At 40.3% G+C, this 21,332-nt stretch overlaps 2 protein-coding genes and 1 long non-coding RNA gene across 9 annotated transcripts in view; 2 read left to right on the forward strand and 1 right to left on the reverse strand.

Moving 5' to 3' along the window:
- Window positions 1–1,699, forward strand: part of dennd2b (DENN domain containing 2B) — a 40,856-nt gene extending 39,157 nt beyond the window's left edge. For both annotated transcript variants that reach the window (XM_071488545.1, XM_071488546.1), the window contains exons 19-20: window positions 195–281; window positions 1,201–1,699. In XM_071488545.1, the coding sequence (XP_071344646.1) occupies window positions 195–281; window positions 1,201–1,235 (122 nt within the window). In that variant the 3' untranslated portion in view covers window positions 1,236–1,699. The remainder of the gene's footprint in view (window positions 1–194; window positions 282–1,200) is intronic.
- LOC139627626 (uncharacterized) lies at window positions 41–3,900 on the reverse strand. Its single transcript, XR_011692602.1, has 2 exons — window positions 3,561–3,900; window positions 41–357 (listed from the first exon to the last, which is right to left on the reverse strand). It is a non-coding gene; the product is annotated as an uncharacterized lncRNA (long non-coding RNA).
- On the forward strand, window positions 3,711–21,233 carry trim66 (tripartite motif containing 66). Of its 6 annotated transcripts, none has more exons than XM_071488540.1 (18): window positions 3,711–3,794; window positions 6,926–7,147; window positions 8,046–8,259; window positions 9,905–10,034; window positions 10,358–10,474; window positions 10,666–10,780; window positions 11,048–11,194; window positions 11,979–12,096; window positions 12,396–13,276; window positions 15,650–15,856; window positions 16,393–16,522; window positions 16,680–16,761; window positions 16,845–17,031; window positions 17,386–18,284; window positions 18,404–18,527; window positions 18,657–18,731; window positions 19,304–19,456; window positions 19,613–21,233. In XM_071488540.1, the coding sequence occupies exons 2-18, from the start codon at window positions 7,139–7,141 to the stop codon at window positions 19,847–19,849; spliced, it is 3,825 nt and encodes a 1,274-aa protein (XP_071344641.1). In that variant the 5' UTR covers window positions 3,711–3,794; window positions 6,926–7,138; the 3' UTR covers window positions 19,850–21,233. The 6 variants fall into 6 exon arrangements, with proteins under 6 accessions (XP_071344641.1, XP_071344643.1, XP_071344640.1 ...); XM_071488542.1 differs by having other exon boundaries at window positions 3,729–3,794; window positions 6,879–7,147; XM_071488539.1 differs by having other exon boundaries at window positions 3,736–3,794; window positions 6,462–7,147.
- The last annotated feature ends 99 nt before the right edge of the window (window positions 21,234–21,332 follow it).

Genomic DNA, 21,332 nt, shown 5'->3' on the forward strand with positions numbered 1-21,332 from the left:
GTTTCAGTTTTTTCTATGAATGGCCTTTTCTTCCTCAAAAGTTTTGATGAAAAGTTTATACTCTCTTGTGCATGGATTTCCACCCCTGTGTTTTTACAACTCATTGTTCAGCAGAAGATACTTTGCTGATACTGACCTCTAGTGACAGAAAGTTTCAATCAGCATGTTTTCTCACCACTTCTCTGTTCCTCCAGGTCTGTTCGAGCAGAGGGTGGATCAGTATCTGGAGGAGCTACCAGACACAGAGCAGAGTGGAGTCAACAAGTTCCTTAAAGGCCTTGGTGAGTTGTGCAGCAGACATACAACGCTGGCCTCAGATTCCAGGAGTTTTAAATGCTTAACTAGTTGCATGACACCCTGAAAGAGAAATTTGAAATATTTCTCTGTTAGATTACATGTAGCACTTACACGTTACTCCTGTCCTGCCAGAGGGAGCTGCACAACAACTTTTACAAAGTTTCAGTTGCTGTTGCTCATCTCCTCAGTCCATATTTTAACTCATAAGTATTAAGCATGATAGAAGATCCTAATAAGTCTGTCCACACTTATAATAAGGTCAAAAATGTGTTTGTCATATTTTTACTTTACTTGAACTTCACTTTGACACTTGAAGGCTGTTTTCACATTCATCGGCTAGAAAGGGAAAAGTTTCTCTGCTCACCTGAAATCTCAGGTCAATGCTACATATGAACAGGATTTTGTAATATCAGAGCAAGTTCAACTGTGCAACTTTTACAGGTGTGATGTGAAAACTTGAAACCTCCAGTGCGCATATATTAAGAACTGACTTTTCTATGAAGCAGGAGACATCTTGTCTCTTGTCTTCATTTTTGAAATGAACAATATTGCATATTTACACATTCTTCACTGAGGGTAAAGGAGTAGAGTTGATTTTAAATTTTAACATTTTAACTTTTTTTTTCCAGAAAAACCATATTAGACACAAATTATTATTCAAAGCAGGTACTTTTTTGTCCTCAAACATGTCTATGGGGGATATTTAAAATTTGATCAGAAAACCTCACTCTAATGCAGATATTCAGATTCAGAATCAGGATTATATCAGACTTAACCTCATGTAATCTTAGTAATCTTAGCCTTACTTAATCCCCATATACCCTATAATAACCTGAAATAGACTTATCCTCTCAGATGGGGTGCATTTTATTTGATTTAATGGATTTGTTTGAATTTTTTTAGGGAATAAAATGAAGTTTCTCCACAAAAAGAACTGAGGGGAACTCTTCCTGATGACCTGATGTCTCACGTCTCTGCATCACGATGATTCTCACCTTTTTGTCTTTAGTCAACGTTTTTGTTGTATGTAAACATGTACATAATATTTTACTGTAAACTGGCTGTGATACTCTTCAGTATATGTTTATAATATCTTATGAGATAGTGATAGCAGGACGGTACACAATGAGTGAGCTGTAGAGTAACCACTGATGTCCAGGCATGCTTGTGAAGAGTGTTATCAGAATGTGTGAGTGTATGCAACTTGATATGGGCATAGATGTACAGTTCATATGTATTCATTTTTGCATTATTTCACCACAGTGTTGTCCTCTGTTTAAGGAGTGTAAAACCATTCAAAAACTGTACATGCACCAAGACAATGAAGAAAATGATTGTAACTCTTCATAGAGTCTGTTTGCAATCTTTTATTAAAAACTGTAATTAAAATGCTTCAAATGGCTGAGTGTGTAGCTTTGTGTTTACTTTTAACATACATGTAATTTGACTGATCTGATATCATGGTTTTTGTTTATTTATTTATTTTACACCAAGACTTCAAAAAGAAACTGAACATGGCACTTTTCCTGTCATATCAGCCCAAAAGGATTGTTATCAGACAAAACAGATCAGATTAACAGATCAGGTTAGAAGTACTCCACAACTGTTAGTGCTCTGTTCTGTTGTCTACCAAAAACAAGGCCCAAAGCGTACAGATATCACATTTGGAAACAGGAATGCATAATTCACATTTTGCCAGATGATATAAAATCACCTCTTTTTACACCTCACATCTCAATGACAGCTCCCCCCAAAGCTATGTGTTAGGAGAAGCTGGCAAGATCCCAAAAGGCACAGTTAGTCTAGCACCAGCTACCACATGTTGCTGGTAACCTAATTACGTCTGCACACATCACTCTGGTGGCTGTCAGTGCCATGCTGTTATCAGCTCTCCTAAGTGAGAGGCTCACTGTTGACTCCAGCCGCCATATTACTTTTCCCCCGCTTGCGTCCTTTATAGCAATTAAGGATGACATTTAATGTCAGGTGTTGTTTTGTGTATCAGTTTTAAAGCTGCACAGCCATAGCTAGTGGTGGAGGAAGTATTCAGATCCTTTAATAAAGGCAGTGAGAAACCACTACAAGTAAAATCCTGCATTCAAAATTTAACTTAAGTTAAAAATAAAATCATCATTATACAGAATGGTCTCTTTCAGACTGGCATATATTTATAAACCAGCAACTTTCAGTGGAACTGCATCTAGAGAATACTTCGTCACTCATGAGTTGAGGTAACAACTGATGTTATTATGCAGAACATAAATTTTATTATTTAATATGTCATTTTTGTATCATTTGTTTTTTCTGTCGTAACGACTGACACATAAACATGTAAGCATTTTAATGATGTAACTGGCTGAGGCTAAGCCAACTCCTGTATATTTCTGTGGTTTAATCTAACAAGTTGTATTTTTGAAGCAGATATGTTCTGTGTGTAGAATCTTAATATGAATGACATGTACTTAGACACTGTAGCCTACTCAAGTGCAATTTCGAGGTATTTACTTGACATACTTCAATACTTTACTGTAAACCATCACACCGTGTGTGACATATTAGCAAAAGCATAATGTGTATATAATGATATTACACTGATTCTGCTAGATGAAAACTGGATGAAAACTGGATGAAATAGAGAATTTCTACATCGTGTGGTTATTTTCTTAGATAAAGGGTGCGGATATCTGTCCCCACAGGGCAGCAGTGATATTACCGACAAACTCTTTAAAATTTTTCAAACCTTTTTTTTTTTTTGTCAACATCTTTATTGAGCATAGATATCACAACAGAGTAAACATTAATACAGATAAGCAGACAATACAAAAACAGCTGTCATTAATACAAAACAATAATAGAGCCAGGGGGAGTGACCTAAATAAAAAATATTAAACAATGAGCAGTTTTTGCAGCTTTCTTGCTTGGTCTCATTTTCAAAAACTAGCGGCTGAATTTAGATTTATGGATATGAAACTTTGCTAAAATAATCACCAAATTGATAATATATAATTCTTTAAATGTTTTCTAATTGTTGTTAAAGACACCAAACGGTACATTTTCCCAGTGAAGACAAAAGCCGGCATCAGTGTTGTCAACAATAAATCGGTGAATATCTTTCCAGAACATGTTAGTGTGGGTACATTGCCAGAACAGGTGTAGCATTGTTTCTGGATACATTTCACACACAGATGTCTTTTTTTTTATTTAAGAAGATAATGATTCGCAGGATAATATCTATGTATGATTCAAAGAGCAGCTTCCCTTACCTCATTGGTATGAAGACTCCAGACATTTCTCCAGTTCACGCTGTCAACACATCTGGACAAACTTTTCAGACCTAATCGTCATACTACCGCTTTGAGAAACGTCAGAAGTGTTGCATGAGAAGGAAACATGAAATCTCACGATTAACTGCGAGACTTGGGATCTCCAAAATTTTGGCCGGTCCAAAGAGCGACATCCGATGGGGAGGATCGACACTCGGGGATGCACGAGTCAAGGTAAAAGAGAAAAGAGAGAAAAAAAAAAAAAAAAAAAAAAAAACATCAACTCCGGACAGACACACGCTGCTGCACACCTGACTGACAGGGCCGACGCTGAAGTGAAGTTTTTGAGTTGCTCGTCAGACAGCCTCGTTTCCACCGGACAGAAAACAGCACTCTCACATCCCTGCGCGATGTTTACCTGACGGGATGTTTTACATGAGCTGTGCACTTCACCAGCGCAATTATTATTATTATTATTTTTTTACACACAAAGCTCCTGGACTCTTCGTAGACCGAAACTATTCGTGTGCTGACTTTTTTTTTTTTTTTTTGCCCTCTTGTTGTGTTGTGGATCGCACCATGATGCCATGATAGGGGCGTAATCTCCTGCGCACTTTCTAAAAAACAGTCTCAGGCTCAGTGATGCGCCGGAGGGGAGGCTGCCGATGCGGAGGCAGGCGGAGAGGATGCGGGGGCAGGTGGTACTCTGCAGCTTGACTGACAGGCGTGTTATTAAGCGAAGACGCGTTCATAAAGTGCTGTCAGACTGACACGATCATGAACAGATGGAACAGGTAGCCAAACGTGTGACATACCACAAGGAAATTACTGCAGTTCCCGAAATCCCACAGCTTAATACAATGAGTAATAAAACTCAACTGTATTGGTCTATTTATACATGATGGTAGTTTTAAGTGTCATACTCAAACGGGGCTTTATTGTTTTTCAGTGACATCTTGATTTGTTATCCTAAATAACAAACCAAGAGGAATGTGACACCATATTAAAAACAGCATTAGTGCTGTGGATAGTCGTAAAAAAAAATCAGATGAACCATTTGGTTTTATGCCTATTGTGAGGTTAAAGCTCCCCGTCATAAACTTTTGGAAGAGTTTTTCCTTATCTACATCAAGGGTCTTTAGTGATTTGTGATCTTTGGGCAAAACTGACGTGACTTATATTTTCCCAAAAATAATGACTGCACTAGGGTGATAATAAGGATTTTAGAAATACTTGTCCAAACTCTCCCAGTGCTGCCCCGTCCACTGATGAATTGTTTGAGTATCAACTCCAAAAACCTGAAAAATGTTCCTCCCCACATCATGAATTTACCTTAATATATTATGTAAATCTCATATCTAAATGCAGTTTCAAAACCCTCTCTTTCAGTGAAATACTCAGTCCTGTACATTTCAGTTACGGTGATATTCTTGTCTAAACTGTCAAATGTAAAGATATTTGGTCTAGTCCCAAAATAATTAGAGAATGTAACTTCTCATGAGATTGTTAAAAACTCAGCTAGCTGAATTGAAGCTAGCTACAGCACTGCACTTGCTAAATATTTTACATTGCAATCTGACTAATAAATCAGTGCAATATTTTAGATTTCAGATTTTTCTGAGTGAGTGAGCTGATAAACTTACTCGATGCTATTTGTCCAGCATCGTTCTGCAATTATATCGGTGGTATAAATGTAATTTTTTTCTATTTAGTTAACTACAAGAACGTCCTCTGCCTCCTATTGGCGAAAAGAATGTATTCAAGACACTTTAAAATGAATAATGAGGGTTATTCTTAATGAAGTTTTCCACTAAGAGAGAAGAGTTGTATGAGAGTGAGCTGTCACAGCAAACAGAAAGTAAAACTGCTGTGGATTGTTTCTAGGTGTTTGTAAGGAGGCACATGGTGAGATGCAATTTGCAGTTTAAGCAGCGCATAATGAGAAGTTGCACATAAATGGGCAAATATCTATTAACAGTCTTGCGTCTGTGTGAAGCTGCAGCAACTGGAGCTGACTTTTTAACCCAGGGGAACTCCATTAGTGAGAAGCCTCAAATTATTTAAATTGTTATTTTATTTTATTTCATTTTATTTTATAAACTGGTTTAAGATTTTAAAGACTTACTTGCATTTCATGAACAGGAGGCAAGTTGAGATGTTTCTGTATGCAGAACAGAGCATAAGTTATTTGAGGAGATGCATAGATAGCATAATCACTGAAGAGTGGTTGAAGATAACCTTTCTCTGTGAGCTCATCACCTCAGTGTTAATAGATGTTGTATATGTGGGATGCTTTCAAGGGAGAGATCACTGCACGTGTTTCTATTATTGCGACATCTCCTGAGATGGCATGCGTATCTAGTGCCAGCTTCACTTAGCAGGGCAGAGAAGCTGGCAGGAGGTTTCAGATAGATACCGTGGCGGTTCAGCGAAAGCAAGTGCACAGTTTGAAAATACTACAGAGCTAAGCGAACAAGAGGTGTACTACGACTGACTAATTGTGTTTCAAATTGGGTCTGTGAGAGCACAGTGGGGAATGGGATTGCTCTGAGCCCCCCACTGAAGCACCCAAGGATGAGAAAGTTGTCAGATTTGTAGGTCAGGCTGCAGGGGTTGTTGTTAGGCAGACTTAGTCACAGCTCCAGATGTCACATTGGCTTGATTCTGGGCTATAATTGAAGGTGGGTGTATGTTTTAAGTTGTGATCCCCTGTTCCCCTTTCTCTACTTTCATATTATCATGCAACTGTTTCTTTTGCAGATAATGAATTTTAACATGATCCCCAGTGAATCCAAATGTTCTTCCTCTTTCTCTACACTTAGCTCCTCTTTTTTCCTCTGACTTTCCTCATGCTTTTCATGTTCCTGACATGTTGTTTTAAAATCTTAATTGATTTCACAGTGTCGAAGAGCCTTGCAGGAGTCCCATCTGGAGCTTCTCAGAGCCTGACCTGTTTTCGGTGTGCTACGTTAACGTGTAGTTCCACTGGGATATGTCCCCTACTCGTGCTGACAAAGGGAAGAAGGCCACAGCCGGCCCGTCCTAGCCCAGCCCGACACAACCAGAGCCAAACATCACTTAATCTTGCCTCACAATGTCTGCTCCAAAGAACTAAAAGTTGCTTACATTACAATTTCTCCCTCCTCCCTCATTGTAGGTCACTTGGTCTTCCTTCTTCCATTTTGGAAAGGGCTTCCGGGGATATTTTGCCCTACAAAAAAATAATTATCTTATCTCCCTAATTCCCAATTATTATGCACAGGCTTATTTAAGAAAAAGGATTAGATTTTCTCTCTTTTTTTTTGTTGGCTGCACCAGCGAGCAGGGGATGAGTTTGAACGTGACACTCCTCTCCTCTGCTGCAGTGAGGGGGTCCTACACATGGATGAACTGGGGGAGGAGAGAGCACATTGAGGCTGTCATGTAAGCCGTCTCCTCTGGGGCCACCTCTCGGTGTGCACTGCTTCCTGCCTTAGCTAGAAGGCTCAGTGTTACTGCCGCTGAGGCGTCAGACTGCTCGCTCTCTTCTCCTCTCCCTCCCATTGAGAAGGCAACAGCTCTACTCTCAAAGCACTGAAATGGAGAAGGTAAGGTGTTTCTTTCACCGTTGTCTCCTGTCTTGATATTCGTTTCTGACACAGCTAGAGACTTAATTCATCAAGAGTTGGTGTTTCTTTTTGTGCGGCAGTTTGAGAGTTTACACTGTTGAACCTGATTGAACCTCTTTTGGTCAATTTGAGGCCCTTGTGTGTAGAGCTGGCATGCTTTCTATGTTTGTGTTGCTCTCTTCCCACCCCAAAAGATATGTTAGATATTAGGAATACCCCTGCTATTGCCTTTGGATGAGGCACAGGCTTTTAAAACTGGATTTGGTCCCAAGGCACTGTTCACTGTTCCTAAATTTGTAGGCAGGGTCACCTGCAGAGGATGAATTTCCCCATAGGGAATAATAAAGTACTACTTAGGTGAAAATAGCTGTTCTCTGCATCATCTTACTAGATTTCAGTTGACTGCATTTGTGCTCTTTTATTTGCTCATATCCGAAACAAAATCAAGTCAATCAATCAATCAATCAATCAATCAATCAAGAGTTTCATTGTGCTTTTGTAATAATAAAATTATCAAAGTCCTCATTTGAACAGATTTCATATCTTTCCTTTTTAGTGTTTACATACATTACAATGTTTAAATGCTTATGGTTGGAAAAATAAAGTAGTAGTATTTAAACAAATGATGGTTTAGCACAGGTTTAGTTTCATCTTCATGAGGAGCTCATTCAAATTATTCAGAAAGTCTCTGAAGAATTTGCAAGCATGAAAACAAATAACAACTCTTTGAAGTGTGATGTAGCGCAAATTAAGGCAGCAGCACAAATATTTCAGACGTATGTCACCTCATCTTTTTATCACGTAGCCCTGTGCATGTGTGTGTTCACTGTACATTTTAAACAGAAGAGGTTTTTCTTTGTGTGTCTCTTTCTGTCAGAGCTGCTCAGAGTGCTCAGAGCCAACACTTGCCCAGAGTCTGTGCACACTCTGCAACAAGTGGTTGTGTTACCAGTGCACAGATGTGCATCAGCATCAGAGAGCTCCTGTCACATCCCAGTACACAGACATGCACCAACAGCAGAGGCCCAGTGCCACGCAGTGTCCTGACCTGCACCAGAGAGGCTCCAGTTCCCTGCCACCAACTGGACAAGGCAAGCTATTTATGTATTTCAAGATTTTGTTACAGCCACAGACCAGTTTGACAGATTATTAGTGGGGCTACCGAGTCTGTCTGTCTGTCTCTTTCTCTCTCTCTCTCTGTCCTCTGAAAACCTGTTTGGGTTTTGTTTTCATTTCTGTGCTCTGCTTGTTAATCATGTCTCAGTAGGAACCGTTTCAATGAATAATGCATGACAGTTGCAATGGTTGATTATAGTTTCTGGAGATCCCTGTGTTTTATTACACTCTTCTTTAACACATGTCCCAGATTCTGAATTCATTTTTGCTAATATTAGTGTGTTGCTATTTAAAGACCCTCAAGTATGCCTGGCAGGTTCTTTGCCATCTGCTTTTGCAGGTCTGCTTTGCACAAGTTCTCAGATCATAATGAGCAGAACCAAGACACCTTTATTATGATGTGGGAGTGTTACTGGTTTGCTTGTTTACTTGTGAGAAAAGCTGTGTGACTGCGCTGACAGACAGGATGTGGTCAGTCAGATCAAGTCGATGCACACAGGGTGATGCTCAGCTCCCTACCACAGAGACGTGTTATGATGTGCACGCAGGAGGGGGTTGGCTGAGGTGAGCTGGCCAGCAGAGAGCAGTAGGGCTGTGTTCATTAGCCTTATCCAGCTATAGTTAGATAGACATTCTGTGGGTCAACCGTTTTTGCAGTGACCTATTTAGAAATGCATGAGAGATATTTTTGAGTGTGTGCATCTGTGTGTGTGTGTGTGTGTGTGTGTGTGTGTGTGTGTGTGTGTGTGTGTGTGTGTGTGTGTGTGTGTTTGTGGTTGTCGGTGCATCAAAGGCATATTGGACAGAACTGTTCTTTTGCATCCTTGAGACCCAGCACTCTTTAACACAGTCCCTTTGCAACCGCAACTTCAAACCATTTTCCCGCAGTTGTATCTTCTTTTTTGTGCACAGGACCACTTGTTCTATGAAAATTTACATGACTATGAAGGTGTACTATATTTGTTTACTGATAAGACATTTGTTTTTCAGTTATTGTGGTCATTTAAAAAATGCTGCTGCTGCACATTGTTGAAAAGCAATGTGCAGCAGCAGCACATATATAACTGAAACCTTAAAAATATGGAGTCTCATCATCTTCAAAACAGTCTGGCAGTACAATGAGGTAAAACTGTATGCCTGTCTTCTAAAAAAACCACAAGTCAGACAAAGGTCAATTGATCAAAAACTATTCATTTGTTTCAATTTCAATATTCTCAGATATTGTTCCCTTTCTAGCCGAGCATTAGAGAAGATGATTAATATTACTCTATGCCAGGTCTGTATGGTAAATATGAAGCTATTGGGCAGCAAGTTAGCTTAGCTTAGCATAAATACTGGACATGGGGGAACAGCTAGCCTGGCTCTGTTGTTAAGAAGTTAACAAAATCCACCTCACTTGCTAAAATGAGATAGAAATCCAGGCTAGTTTATTGCTGGAATGATAATTTTGATAAATTGAATGTTTGGCAGGCTACACTGTAGTAGTTCATTCTCTTAAGATACTTCCTCAGCTATTGTTTAAGTGCTGCACACTATAGCTCTGGGTGTGAATTGCTTGTCGAGTGTTGCTAATGCTTCTCGCTCTCTCCCCTCTCCCTCCTCCCTTCCTCTGTCTTTTAGGCCCGGGGTCGTATCCTTGTTCCCTCCTAATGTGCCACTCTCACAGACAGGAGCCCTTGGAGCTGTTTTGTGAGTCATGTGACCTTCTGTGCTGTAGCAGCTGTCACCTGTCCTCCCACAAAAACCACAGGTCAGTACTGAGATACACAGCACAAGGACACTGCAGAGAAGGGCTAACCGCAGGTTAAAAACTTCCTCTGAGCAACAACACTCTTTAACTGTCTTGTCACTTTTATCATCTGTATCTGCATACACTACCCTTGGCCCGCCTAATACCCATTAAGTATTCATGCGCTTTTGTTTTCTGTGATGTTACAGTACAGTAGTTGCCTCTAAGGTCACCAGCATAATGTCGTGTCCCCGGGGGAAACTAATTTAATTCTGGTGTTCTGCATGCCCAAAGAATAAATTAATGAACTTTCTATCTGGTGCTCTGATCTCTCATGTGTTCAGGGTGGTGCAGATCGGGAAGGCCCTACAGGATCAGCAATGGCTGTTTGAGAGCCTGATGGTGCAGGTGGAAGAGAGGAGGTCTGCAGTAGAGAACAATGCTAAAAAGATAGAGGGCAGGTTGGTTTAGACTCACACAGAGTTGTCATAATCATAGTCAAAAGTCTGAGCAACTTCTGCCACAAATGTAACAGTGTGAAGTATAACAAGCCAATGCATAAATTAATGTCTGAAATGCTGCTTTCTTCTTCTGCATTTGGGATTTTTGTGTCAGGACTGAGCCATTTATTTTCTCTTTTCTGTCTTTGTAGACTTCATGGAGTAAAGATTGCACACAGGAAGGCAGAGAACCAGATTAAAATGGCAAAGATGATTATGATGAACGAGCTTAACAAACGAGCCAACCTATTAATAGAGCAACTGGAGGTAATTACTTTCTCTTTCTTTCTTTCCTTCTTATCGTTCAGCCAGCCATGAGTACATGCAAAGAATCTGAAATGGCCGTGATGTAATCAGTCCAGAGAGCAAGCAAACGAGAGCCCATAATAATATGTCAGAGCTGCTTAAGCCAACACCTCAGGAACTACATCTGTCAGAAGAAGAGTCATCAATTTAGCCCACAGTCCAGCAGTGATGCTCTCTATGAGCCAGTAATTACACATAACCTTATGCATTTTATGGGTGTCTTCATAGAAAATCTCAGAGGACTTCCAGCAGCGTCTGGAGGACCAGCTGCAGGGGGCAATAGAGATCTGTGGCCAGCTGGACCACGTTCAGAAGTTCATCACATGGGCTACGACCCACCATTGCAGAGGCCCGGTCCTCTTCAGCAGGGCTCTGGTACGGTGACAGGACAGTCAACAGATGTCCACTGTCTCACTAGAACACACACACAGTCCTATGAGGAATTAGTAATTAATTACTGTGAGGGAGTAGAACAACAAGTTGAATGCCTCTTTTTATCTTCTGTGAAAAAGTAAACCCTCTCACTTCTATATTTGAAGGGGAACTCCTCTGATTATACAGGTAAAGGCCAGTTTACTAGTCACGGGGATTAGTACTAAGCCAGTGAAAACACTTGTACAATGTCCCCTGTGTTTCTGGAGGAGCTTTTTTTATGGTAAGCCTGAGAAAATTCGAGAAGTTGCATCAGCAGTTTTATTTAGGCTTGGGCTCAGACACTACAAATTTTAAGCAAAGTCTGGGAGCATGGAGATGAAGGCATTTACCAGACAGAGGGTTTGGACAAAAAATGTAGGATCCGGTGTTTTTGGAGCTTGAACCATATGCGAAACAAAAACTCACGAAATATTGGCCTGGTTGCATCAGTTTCGACCATCATTCTGTAGATTTGCAGTTGTACATTTCTTGCATAATCTTTCAACCTAAACTCAAATCCACAGGTTTGGCTAGAAATTTAGTATGTCACTATGCTGCAAGTGTTATTGGCTGCTTGAGTTAAAAAAAAAAAAATATATATATATATTCTTTTGTCAGTATTATCTAGGGATGCCTTTTGAGCACACCTTTACCTTTTGTAATATTATTATTATGGCAATCAATGAAGACGATGTAGAGAAATGCATCCTGCTTTTCATACATAGAATATATGTTCTTCCTGCAGATTTCACTCCAGATGCAGCAACTGCTCGAGCCATCAATCCACTCAGACTCTTGGAGTCCTGTCAAGATCAAATTCAACTGGGATGCTAGTTACTGGATGAAGCAAATGTCTTCTTTAGGTAAAATAACTTCTACTGAAGCAAGAGGACAATATTACAATATTTTATAGAAATGAAAATGTATGTGAAAATAAACCCCCGATAATAATGTTCATGCATTAGAAAAAGAAATTTTTTGTTGACAGGATTGAATTTCCTAAATGTTTTTGACAGTCAGTTTGTCTCCAATTTACTGTTTAGAATATTTTTGCTACTCATTTAAAAGAATGTTTAGTTCACACAAAACAAACCATTACCATGTGTTTTATTGTTGTCAATTATTATTTTTATGTAAATAAAATGACTGTGTTGTTCTGCAGGACATCTGACTGTTGAAGGGGGAAACTGCACTTATCCTCAGGGTTATGCCTGCTCCAGTATTATGAGGCCTCAGCCCATCACCTGCTTGGCTCTGCCGTCTGTGTTTCACAGAGGACGAGAGCCAGGCTTTGGGTACCAGGCCTGCTGTGAGCCTCAGATGTGTTGCCTGCATGGCATTCCCTCTCAGCCAGATCGGCCCAGTCTGGACAAGAACCAGGTGGCAGCCACACTTTATAACTCCAGTTGTGTTCAGCCTGCCCTTATCTCTGCCTCCCTGCACCAGAGCCAGCAGCTGCAGAGGTGCTGGGACACAGAGAGCTCCATGCACTGTCCTCCACCTGCATCACCTGTCCCGATCATAGGACCCATCCAGCTCAACTGCAGTCGAGGATCTACATCCCAGCCTCAAGCTGCTGACTCCCAACCCCGCTCTCAGTCTAAATCTTATCTTTCTCATCACCCACACCAGAGAGAGACTCTTCCAGACAGCCAGACTCAGCTTAGTGCAGACCGAAGCAGGCCAGGCCAATGTCAGGGGAAGCTATCGATTAGCACAGCTCTGCAGCAGGAACTCAGCCACACAGCTGTGGACAGAGATGTGATGACTGAAGAGAGCTGGGAGGAGAGACGCAGAGTGGAGGAACCTTGTGGTCACACAGCAGTGGCTGAAAGCAGAGAGCTGTTTGATGAGGAGCTGCAGCAGGACAGGAGTGAGCCGAGTCTTGTCCAGCAGCAGCAGCAGCAGCAGCAGCAGCAGGAGCAGCAGCAGCAGCAGCAGCAGCAGCAGCAGCAGCGCCGTGTTACGCCTGCAGCAGAGCTGAGAAAAGAGCAGCAGATGATGAGACCTTCACTGACGCTCAGAGACCACAGGGATGGCAGGGTGAGAGAAAAAGCCAACAGCAGTTTTTTAGATTTTTTTAAGTAAGGATCCCTCTAATTTGAATGTTAAAAGTTGTGGCAAAGATACATGCTAATAACAACATTAAATTTCACTGGGTTTTCAATCGTTATAATCAATAACTGAAAAATAAACAGGTTCAAAAATCTCAACACAAGGTCCACACTCAGTAGCTGTACTGGCTGGAGTAGAGGGAGTTGCCCACCTGTCATGTAAATGCTCAAATTTCCATTTTTCTGAGCTCTTTAAGGACTTCTCGTCCATGTTGGCTCAAAAGTTGAGCTGAAAAGTTCATTCTTTACCATGGAAACAGCAGTTGACAATGTAATTTCACCAGTAGCTGCTCTGGAAAATACATTAGGCTCACTTGACCATAAATTAAGTTCTATATGTCACATACAGAAATGACAGAAAAAATACCAAGGGAGTTAATTCTAATTTCACATAAGCTTCTAAGGTATTGACTCAATTTAAGCATCAACTTGATATGCTTGGTATGCTTATGCACAAATTATAACCTATTCATGATAAACTCCATGAGCACATTTTCACACATTAGACTTGATGCGGGGGAACTGACGGATATATTACATATTAAAATATTATTGTATTTACTATATTTGTCTTGAAACTTGAAATATAACAGATAACTTTGCATAAAAATGAAGATGCAGGTAACATTGACAGCAATGCAAAAATTGTTCTGGTTGTAATCAACTTCATTATGCCATGAAGTAAAGCAACAGAGATGTGAACATTGTTTGAGAATATATATTTGTTTCTGATCAGTATCTAGCTTTAGATCAAAGTAGGACATGTGGTGGGATTTTTTTGCATCTCAGGCTTCGGTTTTTCATTTCACACGTGGTTCTGCACTGTTTCTATAAGCTCAAACAAATTTTAACCCAACTCACAACTCATGACATTGTAAACCACACAGTGCTGTTTTTACACACTTCTCAAAAACCACAACGAATTGATCATTTCCTTTGAAACACAGATGTTCAAACACTCGCTCACAGAAATACAAAGAACAGACAAAGGAAACAAAGCCTAATTCAAAAATTATATCATAAAATAATATTTGAGTTAAATCAAAAGCCAGAAGGAAAATATTTTACATGTGGGAAATGGTTTATTGTGTATTTCTGAAATGTTTAAGGGAGTATCAAACACCTGAAAGTAAAAGGAACACTGTTTATTTTAATGCCAGAATGATCACTTCCTGCAGCTGACAGCTAGCCTGAAAACAGATGGTGCAACAGAACCCTGCTCCTGCTTTTATGAAGAAAGGATGATGGGAAAACAAAGAGCTGCTCTAACAATTAAAGCTGAGCTCCTCATAGCAATGCATCCTAAAATCCAGGCGAGCACTGTTCATCATAGTCAAACTTGATGCCGGGGGGTTAAGGAGCTACATAATCACCCTTCTAAAAATTCTCAAGATGCATGATTTCAAGCACAAAGATATATGATTCTTACATGTTCAAGTCATAGCATCTGAAAGCGACATAAAACCGCTTGGGAGCAGTCATTTCTGTGCTTAACCTGTCATTAATGAGTCACTAAGGGAACAGTGGGAGTTTGAGTTTAGCTGGCTTGCACTCACACACACTGAGATGAATTCCTCCAACCCCCCCCCCCCCCCCTTCCATCATTCCAGAGAGAAGGATTATAGTCTATTTTCCTCCACAGTCTGAATCCTGCATACCTCTCCCAAGGGGCATAGATCAGGTAAGTGTTTTAATCGCATGATACTTAGGAGCATGTGCTCGGTGTCAGCCTGGCCTGAATATGTATGATGGCACACTAGAATAAGAAAAAAAAGAGAACAGAGGGACGTGTTAAAAAAGAACTGGTGTTAAGAACTGGTGTTAAATGATTTGCCAGCCCCCCTGCTTCCATTAGCTGAAGACACAGCCGAGGTGTTTAAAGGAGCTTTTCAGGACACTAGCATTAGTGAAATTCTAATATAAGAGAGTGATTTGCAGTCCTGGTCTAATCAAAGGGCCACTCTGAACCCCTGATGGAGAATTTACATATGATAATTGGTGTTGTATCCAAACCTTTCATTCTCTGTACAATAAGAATAATATATGCAGCTGTGTGGGCCAGTCTCCATGTTTGTTGAGTTGTTTTGAATCAGTCCCAGAATAAGCTTTGAGTGATGTTTTTTGTTCATTTAGTGTGTGCCTGTGCGTGTGTGTGTCCATGTGTGACACTCAAGGTTTTTTCCAGCACACACATCCCACTCCTTTTCTCTCCTTTCTGTTGTTAATGGCGTGAACAGGTGCATCTGTGCATGTGATCTAGCTTGAAACCCTGCTCAGATCTGTACGTTTGTGTTCCTGACAGAGATCTACATCCCTGGAGGTGTCAGTGACAGCCCACGACTGTGTATCTGATGTGCAGAGCAGCAGGCTCAGCCCTAGTTCAGTGTGCATGAGGAGGAAGAGACGCTCCCAGAGCATCCCGGCAGTACTGGCAGCTCTGTCCTCCAGCCCTTACGCTGAAAGGTCCACAGGATGCACTCACAATTTAGAGGCAGGCGCTGCAAATAAGGTAACCCTGCATCAAAATACAATCACACATGGGGGAACTGAGGCTCTGTTGTCAGATACAAGAGAAGTGATCACAGTTAAGATGTGCACTTTCCACATAATCTCTCATTGCAGAGAAATATATATAAAAATACTATTGTCTTGAGTCATACACAATTCCACAAAAATGGGGATAGGTCTCAGTGTTTAAAACTGGTAGCAGCTGAAAAAACAGTCTCACCACAAGATCCATTTAGTAGCTTTTCTGGAGCTTTCTATCATATCGCATGATTCTTACCAACAGATGGAGTTGCTCAGTTGTACATTTTCAAATATCATTTTTTCTTACAACCACGTTAAATATTTGTCCTGCATGTTAAAAAGTTATATAAAGCCTTCTGTGGTTCCAGAGGGAGCTTTGTAAAATATATTTTGCTGCAGCTACAAGTTTGAAAATGAAAAAAAAACATTGTGGTCAAGTTGCATTTACTAATAAGGCTCTTTTTCTCTTCTTTGCCTATATAGTTTGCATTTACATGATGCTTCTTTTGTTCTCAGTATACCAGTATGGATCCCAGACAGAGGAGATCTTCAGATGGGGTGCCTTGTGTTGTCAAGGAAACCTCATCTGACATGGCCACCCCCATAGGCCACCGTTCTCCTCTGCTGTCCTATAAGACAGAGCCAGGTGCTGGAAATATTACTTGCCATGCATATCACCATGCAATTATTATTATTATTATTATTATTATTATTAGTAGTAGTAGTAGTTGTAGTAGTACATCCTCAAATGAACAAAATACAAGGTTTGTGAATATGTGCTCACCATCTTTCTCCTTTTTTAGACAATTCTTTTACTTATGTCAATGAAAATATTGATTATGAGGCCAAGGAGAAATGCAGGATGTCAAGAAATGGCCACAACAGGTGCGTAACAGCTGTCAAGTCAAACATCTGTCAATGCATAAATCATGAAAGTACGGTCACTCATTCTCTACTTGCCTCAAAAGTAACAGAGATGCTCAGAAGGACTCAGGAAGGCCCAGAGTTCCAGTGGTTTGCTTAGAGCGTCTCAAAATACTCGTCTCTCAGCTCCCACCACACGGACGACGGCAGAGTGACCCTTTACCTGCGAGCACCATGGAGAGGAGCGAAACTCTCCCACAGCAGAGAGCTTGGCATGATGCAATGCCTCCAGTATGTCTCATTTCTTTTCATGCAGTAGAAGAATGGTCATCTTGGTGAAAAACACCAAAACTGTTAGATTACAGAATATTTTCAAAATAAAAGTGAAAAATTATTTTTTTTTTAAAATCTTTTTATTTATGGCAACATTTGTTTGTCATTTTTTGTCAGATTCTCACCTATTGTTCAGAAAGAAAGCATAAAGTGAAATTTTCCCAGAATGTCAAACTATTACTTTATGCTCTTTATATTTTCACAGAAACAGTATAGTATTTTTAATGAAAAGAAAAAGTATTATAAAAGCTCCCTCTCCTCTCTTCTCCTCCCCTCTCCCCTCCTTTCCTCTCCTCTCTGTTGTAAATGTAGGGGATAGCTGGAAGCTCTGAAACTAGGAGGACCACCCGCTCACTCACAGCACCACCATATGCTGCGGAGCGACAAACTTTTAATCAGTCTACCACACAATCAACCAACAGTGAGTTTGACAGCCGAGGGAGATTCAGCTCTTGTAAAGCATCCACACTGCCCTCCACAGACCCTAAATATGTGCCACAGAGTTACCCTGCCCTGGATCTGGACTCGGACTCTGACCCTAGGTCAGTTTCCGAAGATGCAGTTTTTTCTCGGGCCAATCCAGAACCACAGGTAGACTCAGATGCATCACCAGAGTCTTCGTATGAAGCTGAACTTGAATGTCTGTCTGAGGAGAAATCGGCGGCTGCAGGAGAGATGGGGGTCTGCAGAGAAACTGACATTGCAGGGGATTCGGAGCCAAGTCTTGAATATGAGGCAGACCCAGAATCAGATACAGGAGCGGGATCAGAGGATGGCCAAGGGTTGGACGCCGATGCAGAATCAGACGATGCTGAAACAGAGTCCGACATTCAGTTTGAATATGATCCCGGTTATCAGGCTGAGACCGATTCCAACATTGCGTCCGTTCAGCGTCCAGACTCTCAGGGCTCTGTTGAATCTGAACTTGACGTCGATTCTGAGCCTGAATTGGCAACTGATGACCCACAACCACTTCGCTCTGACCTGGAAGAGGAGTCTCACATTGGAGCTGTTCAGAGGCCGCTTCTGATTGCAAACCCTGTACCTGAGAGGGGGATGGAGGACGTCCAGCCTGAGCAGGACAGTGCAGAGATGGAGAATGAGGACTTCTGTGCTGTGTGTCTGATTGGAGGGGACCTGCTGTGCTGTGACCGCTGCCCGAAAGTCTTTCATCTGTCCTGCCATATCCCGTCTCTGCTAAGCTTCCCTTCGTAAGCGTCTTATACTGTAACCTGAAATGTATACATTTAACATTATTCTCTCACCTCCTGTCAGATAGTTTATTTACCGCTGTTATTGTTAACCTGATGCTGTTTCTTCTCCTGCTCAGAGGCGACTGGGTGTGCAGCCTGTGCAGAGATGTTGTGGAGCCAGAGGTTGAATACGACTGTGAGAATGAGAGAACATCTGGAGAACACAAACTGGCACACGGACTGTCTGCATGTGACCAGAGAGTAGGTCATTTCATCCGCTGCATTAATAATAATGATGACTAGTGATTTTGGACTTATTTGGCGATTCTTTCGGACTATGCTCCTTTCCTGCATTTATCACAAATTTCTTTCATCTTTGGTCAACTGTAGAAATGTGAGCGGCTGACTCTTCTGATCCTCAGTAACATCCTGAGTGCTCCCTTCCATGAGCCCGTCAGTCCACTTGTGAGTGATCACACTTTTCTTACCATCCTTTTACAGTGAAGGCCTGCTCGTTTTCACAATCTCATTTATTTTTCATGATAATATACAGTAAATATAATAATATAAATAGTTCTCTCAGCAAAAACACAATATTGAGGCCTGACAAATGTGACAAAATGCAGTTCCTTTCTCATTAGACATTTAAAAAGCAGAATTTTAGAATAATTTGAGGCATGCATTACATCCCTGTATACATCAACTAGGATTCCTCTTATTCTCCACCTTTGCTAGTGTGTTAACACCAACAGCTGTCAATCAGCTGAATTACCTTTAGCACTTATACTTGATTTCACCTCCTCTTGAGACTCCATCATTATCTGAGTATATGTTATCATAGGGAAGACCTAGGATTTCCTGATTTAGATTTAGATTCAATTCCAAACACGTACCGTGTATATAGGTGGAGGCACATTTGTCACAGAGGTACATAATGCAATCAAGAGAACATTTATTTGTTGCATTTTGAAGGGGAAAGGGCTTTGAGGTAATTAAATTGAGTTCAACAAGGTATCTAAAGTGGCTTTTTCATGCAGGCTCGCCATTACTACCAGATCATCAAGAGGCCGATGGACCTGTCTGTAATCAGAGCCAAACTCAATAAGAGGAACACTCAACATTATAACTCACCAGATCAGTTTGTTGCTGATGTCTGTCTCATGTTCCGCAACTGTGCAAAGTTCAATTATGTAAGTTAAAATGTGATATCTTGTATGTGTGTATTCAATGTACAGTTTGTCTCATAATTATTATCATAATCTCAACCAATCCTGGTTTTAATATAATCATAAATGTAATAATCAGTCAGTGCTTCACCAGTAATTGCGCTTTCTCTCTGACCACAGCCTGACTCTGAAGTGGCCCAAGCAGGCCGAAGCCTTGAGGCGTTCTTCACTTCCAGGCTGAAAGAAGTTTTCGCAGACAGAGTGTTCCCTGCAGCTGAGGTGGACTCTGACAGCGATGAGTACGATGAGGCCTACAGAACCGCTGAGGGTGGTTTCCCCTGGCCAGAGAGGAGGGAGCAGTGCCACAGGAAGAGGAAGAGGAGACACTCTCTTAAGTCGAGGAGACATCACTTCTAACCAGAGGTGAACGGAGTGCAGCCATGGACACAAACATGCTGCATTTGTATGTAATCATACTGTTTTTATTGAATAGCTTGTGGGGCTGTCACAGTGATTCCATTCTGTAGTGTGAAAGTAGCCTTATTTGGGGTTTGTGGTGATACCACAGTGCTGCCATCCAATGGCAGCTGAACATGTTAAAACGAAACTTTAAATATTTGGGCAATTATTATCCCTACAGACTTCAACTTATCAGAGGAGCAGAGAGTGCAAAAAAATAAAATCAAAAAAAGTTTAGGTTACATACTTTATGCTACATTTGGATAATCAAAGAGTTTGTTGAGTTGCTTCTGCTTTGAACATGTTATAGTAGTGAAGTGATGCTGTCATTGTTACTGTATCATATCATATTTTGGACATTGATGATTTGCCCCGATGCACTGGAAATTATTTACTGTGTTTACAATTAGATCTCCTAAAATCGCATACCTTCCATCATATGCTATGTATATTGTACAAAGAGGATGCTGTAATTAGATGTTCATTAATCTCACGTTGCATCTTTATTAAGTGGTACTTTTTTTAGGTGAACATAGGTCTCATTATACAGCACTTTGAAACTTTGATATTATTAAATTCTGTATTTTACCTTATTCATAAATGTTCAACATATTTATACATGTGTGACTGTACAGAACTTTATTTTACTATATTTGTCATTTTAATTACTAAATGATTGCAGGCAATTATCATAGGTTTGATTATTGATATAATTATGTGTCTCAGTAGCTTTTTTTGAAAAGCATCAGCGAATCATTTCGACTTTGTCTTTTTGAGTGTTGGAGCTCAACAGGGGATATGTATTTCATGTTTCTTAGAGGATTTAATATGTAGATTAAACAATCCAAGAAAATTTTTAATTTAGCATTTAACCATAAATGTTGCTCCTCCATTATCTAAATATCTCAGGCTGAATAAGAGTGTAAGGTATTGATATCATTCACAACGGATTATTTTAAAAATGTCCTTGCTTTGTAGAGCCACACTGTTGAGAGGAAACATAATTTTACAATACGCACTGTTGTAGCGCATTTCCTGTTTTTAAATGTACTTTACTTGCTTCCTGCTGCTTAAGATAGACTTTACTCACCTTTTATAGTTAATGATGCACAAATTATTGTCTGTATCTTGATCATCCCAAGACTACTGAATATACAGTATACCCATATGTAATGTTACTTCCTTTTAAATCAATAGATGTAATAATATTTCCTATTGACTGAGGGAAGGGACCGCTAAACTATAGTTACTGTCGCTTTTTATTTTTTTCATTTTTTTTTACTGTAACAGTAACTGTAAATGCACACATATTAATATCAATAAATGCATTCAAGAAAAAAAATGTATTTATTTATCTTTCCTCAGCCATGATTAATTATTATAATTACAGGAGAGGAAAAAATTGAGAAGAAACTCATCTGCAGCACCAGTTTACTGTGAG

Source organism: Trachinotus anak, unplaced genomic scaffold (genome assembly GCF_046630095.1).
Source record: "Trachinotus anak isolate AG129_WGS33_773 ecotype Australia unplaced genomic scaffold, CSIRO_AGI_Tana_v1 ptg000011l, whole genome shotgun sequence".
NCBI classification, from domain to species: domain Eukaryota; kingdom Metazoa; phylum Chordata; class Actinopteri; order Carangiformes; family Carangidae; genus Trachinotus; species Trachinotus anak.

Bases quoted from the DNA above. Each gene is read 5' to 3' on its own strand.
- trim66 (XM_071488540.1), top strand. The intron at 10,035-10,357 runs GTCAGTACTGAG...TCATGTGTTCAG, and splicing joins TCCTCCCACAAAAACCACAG to GGTGGTGCAGATCGGGAAGG. The intron at 11,195-11,978 runs GTACGGTGACAG...TTCTTCCTGCAG, and splicing joins TCCTCTTCAGCAGGGCTCTG to ATTTCACTCCAGATGCAGCA.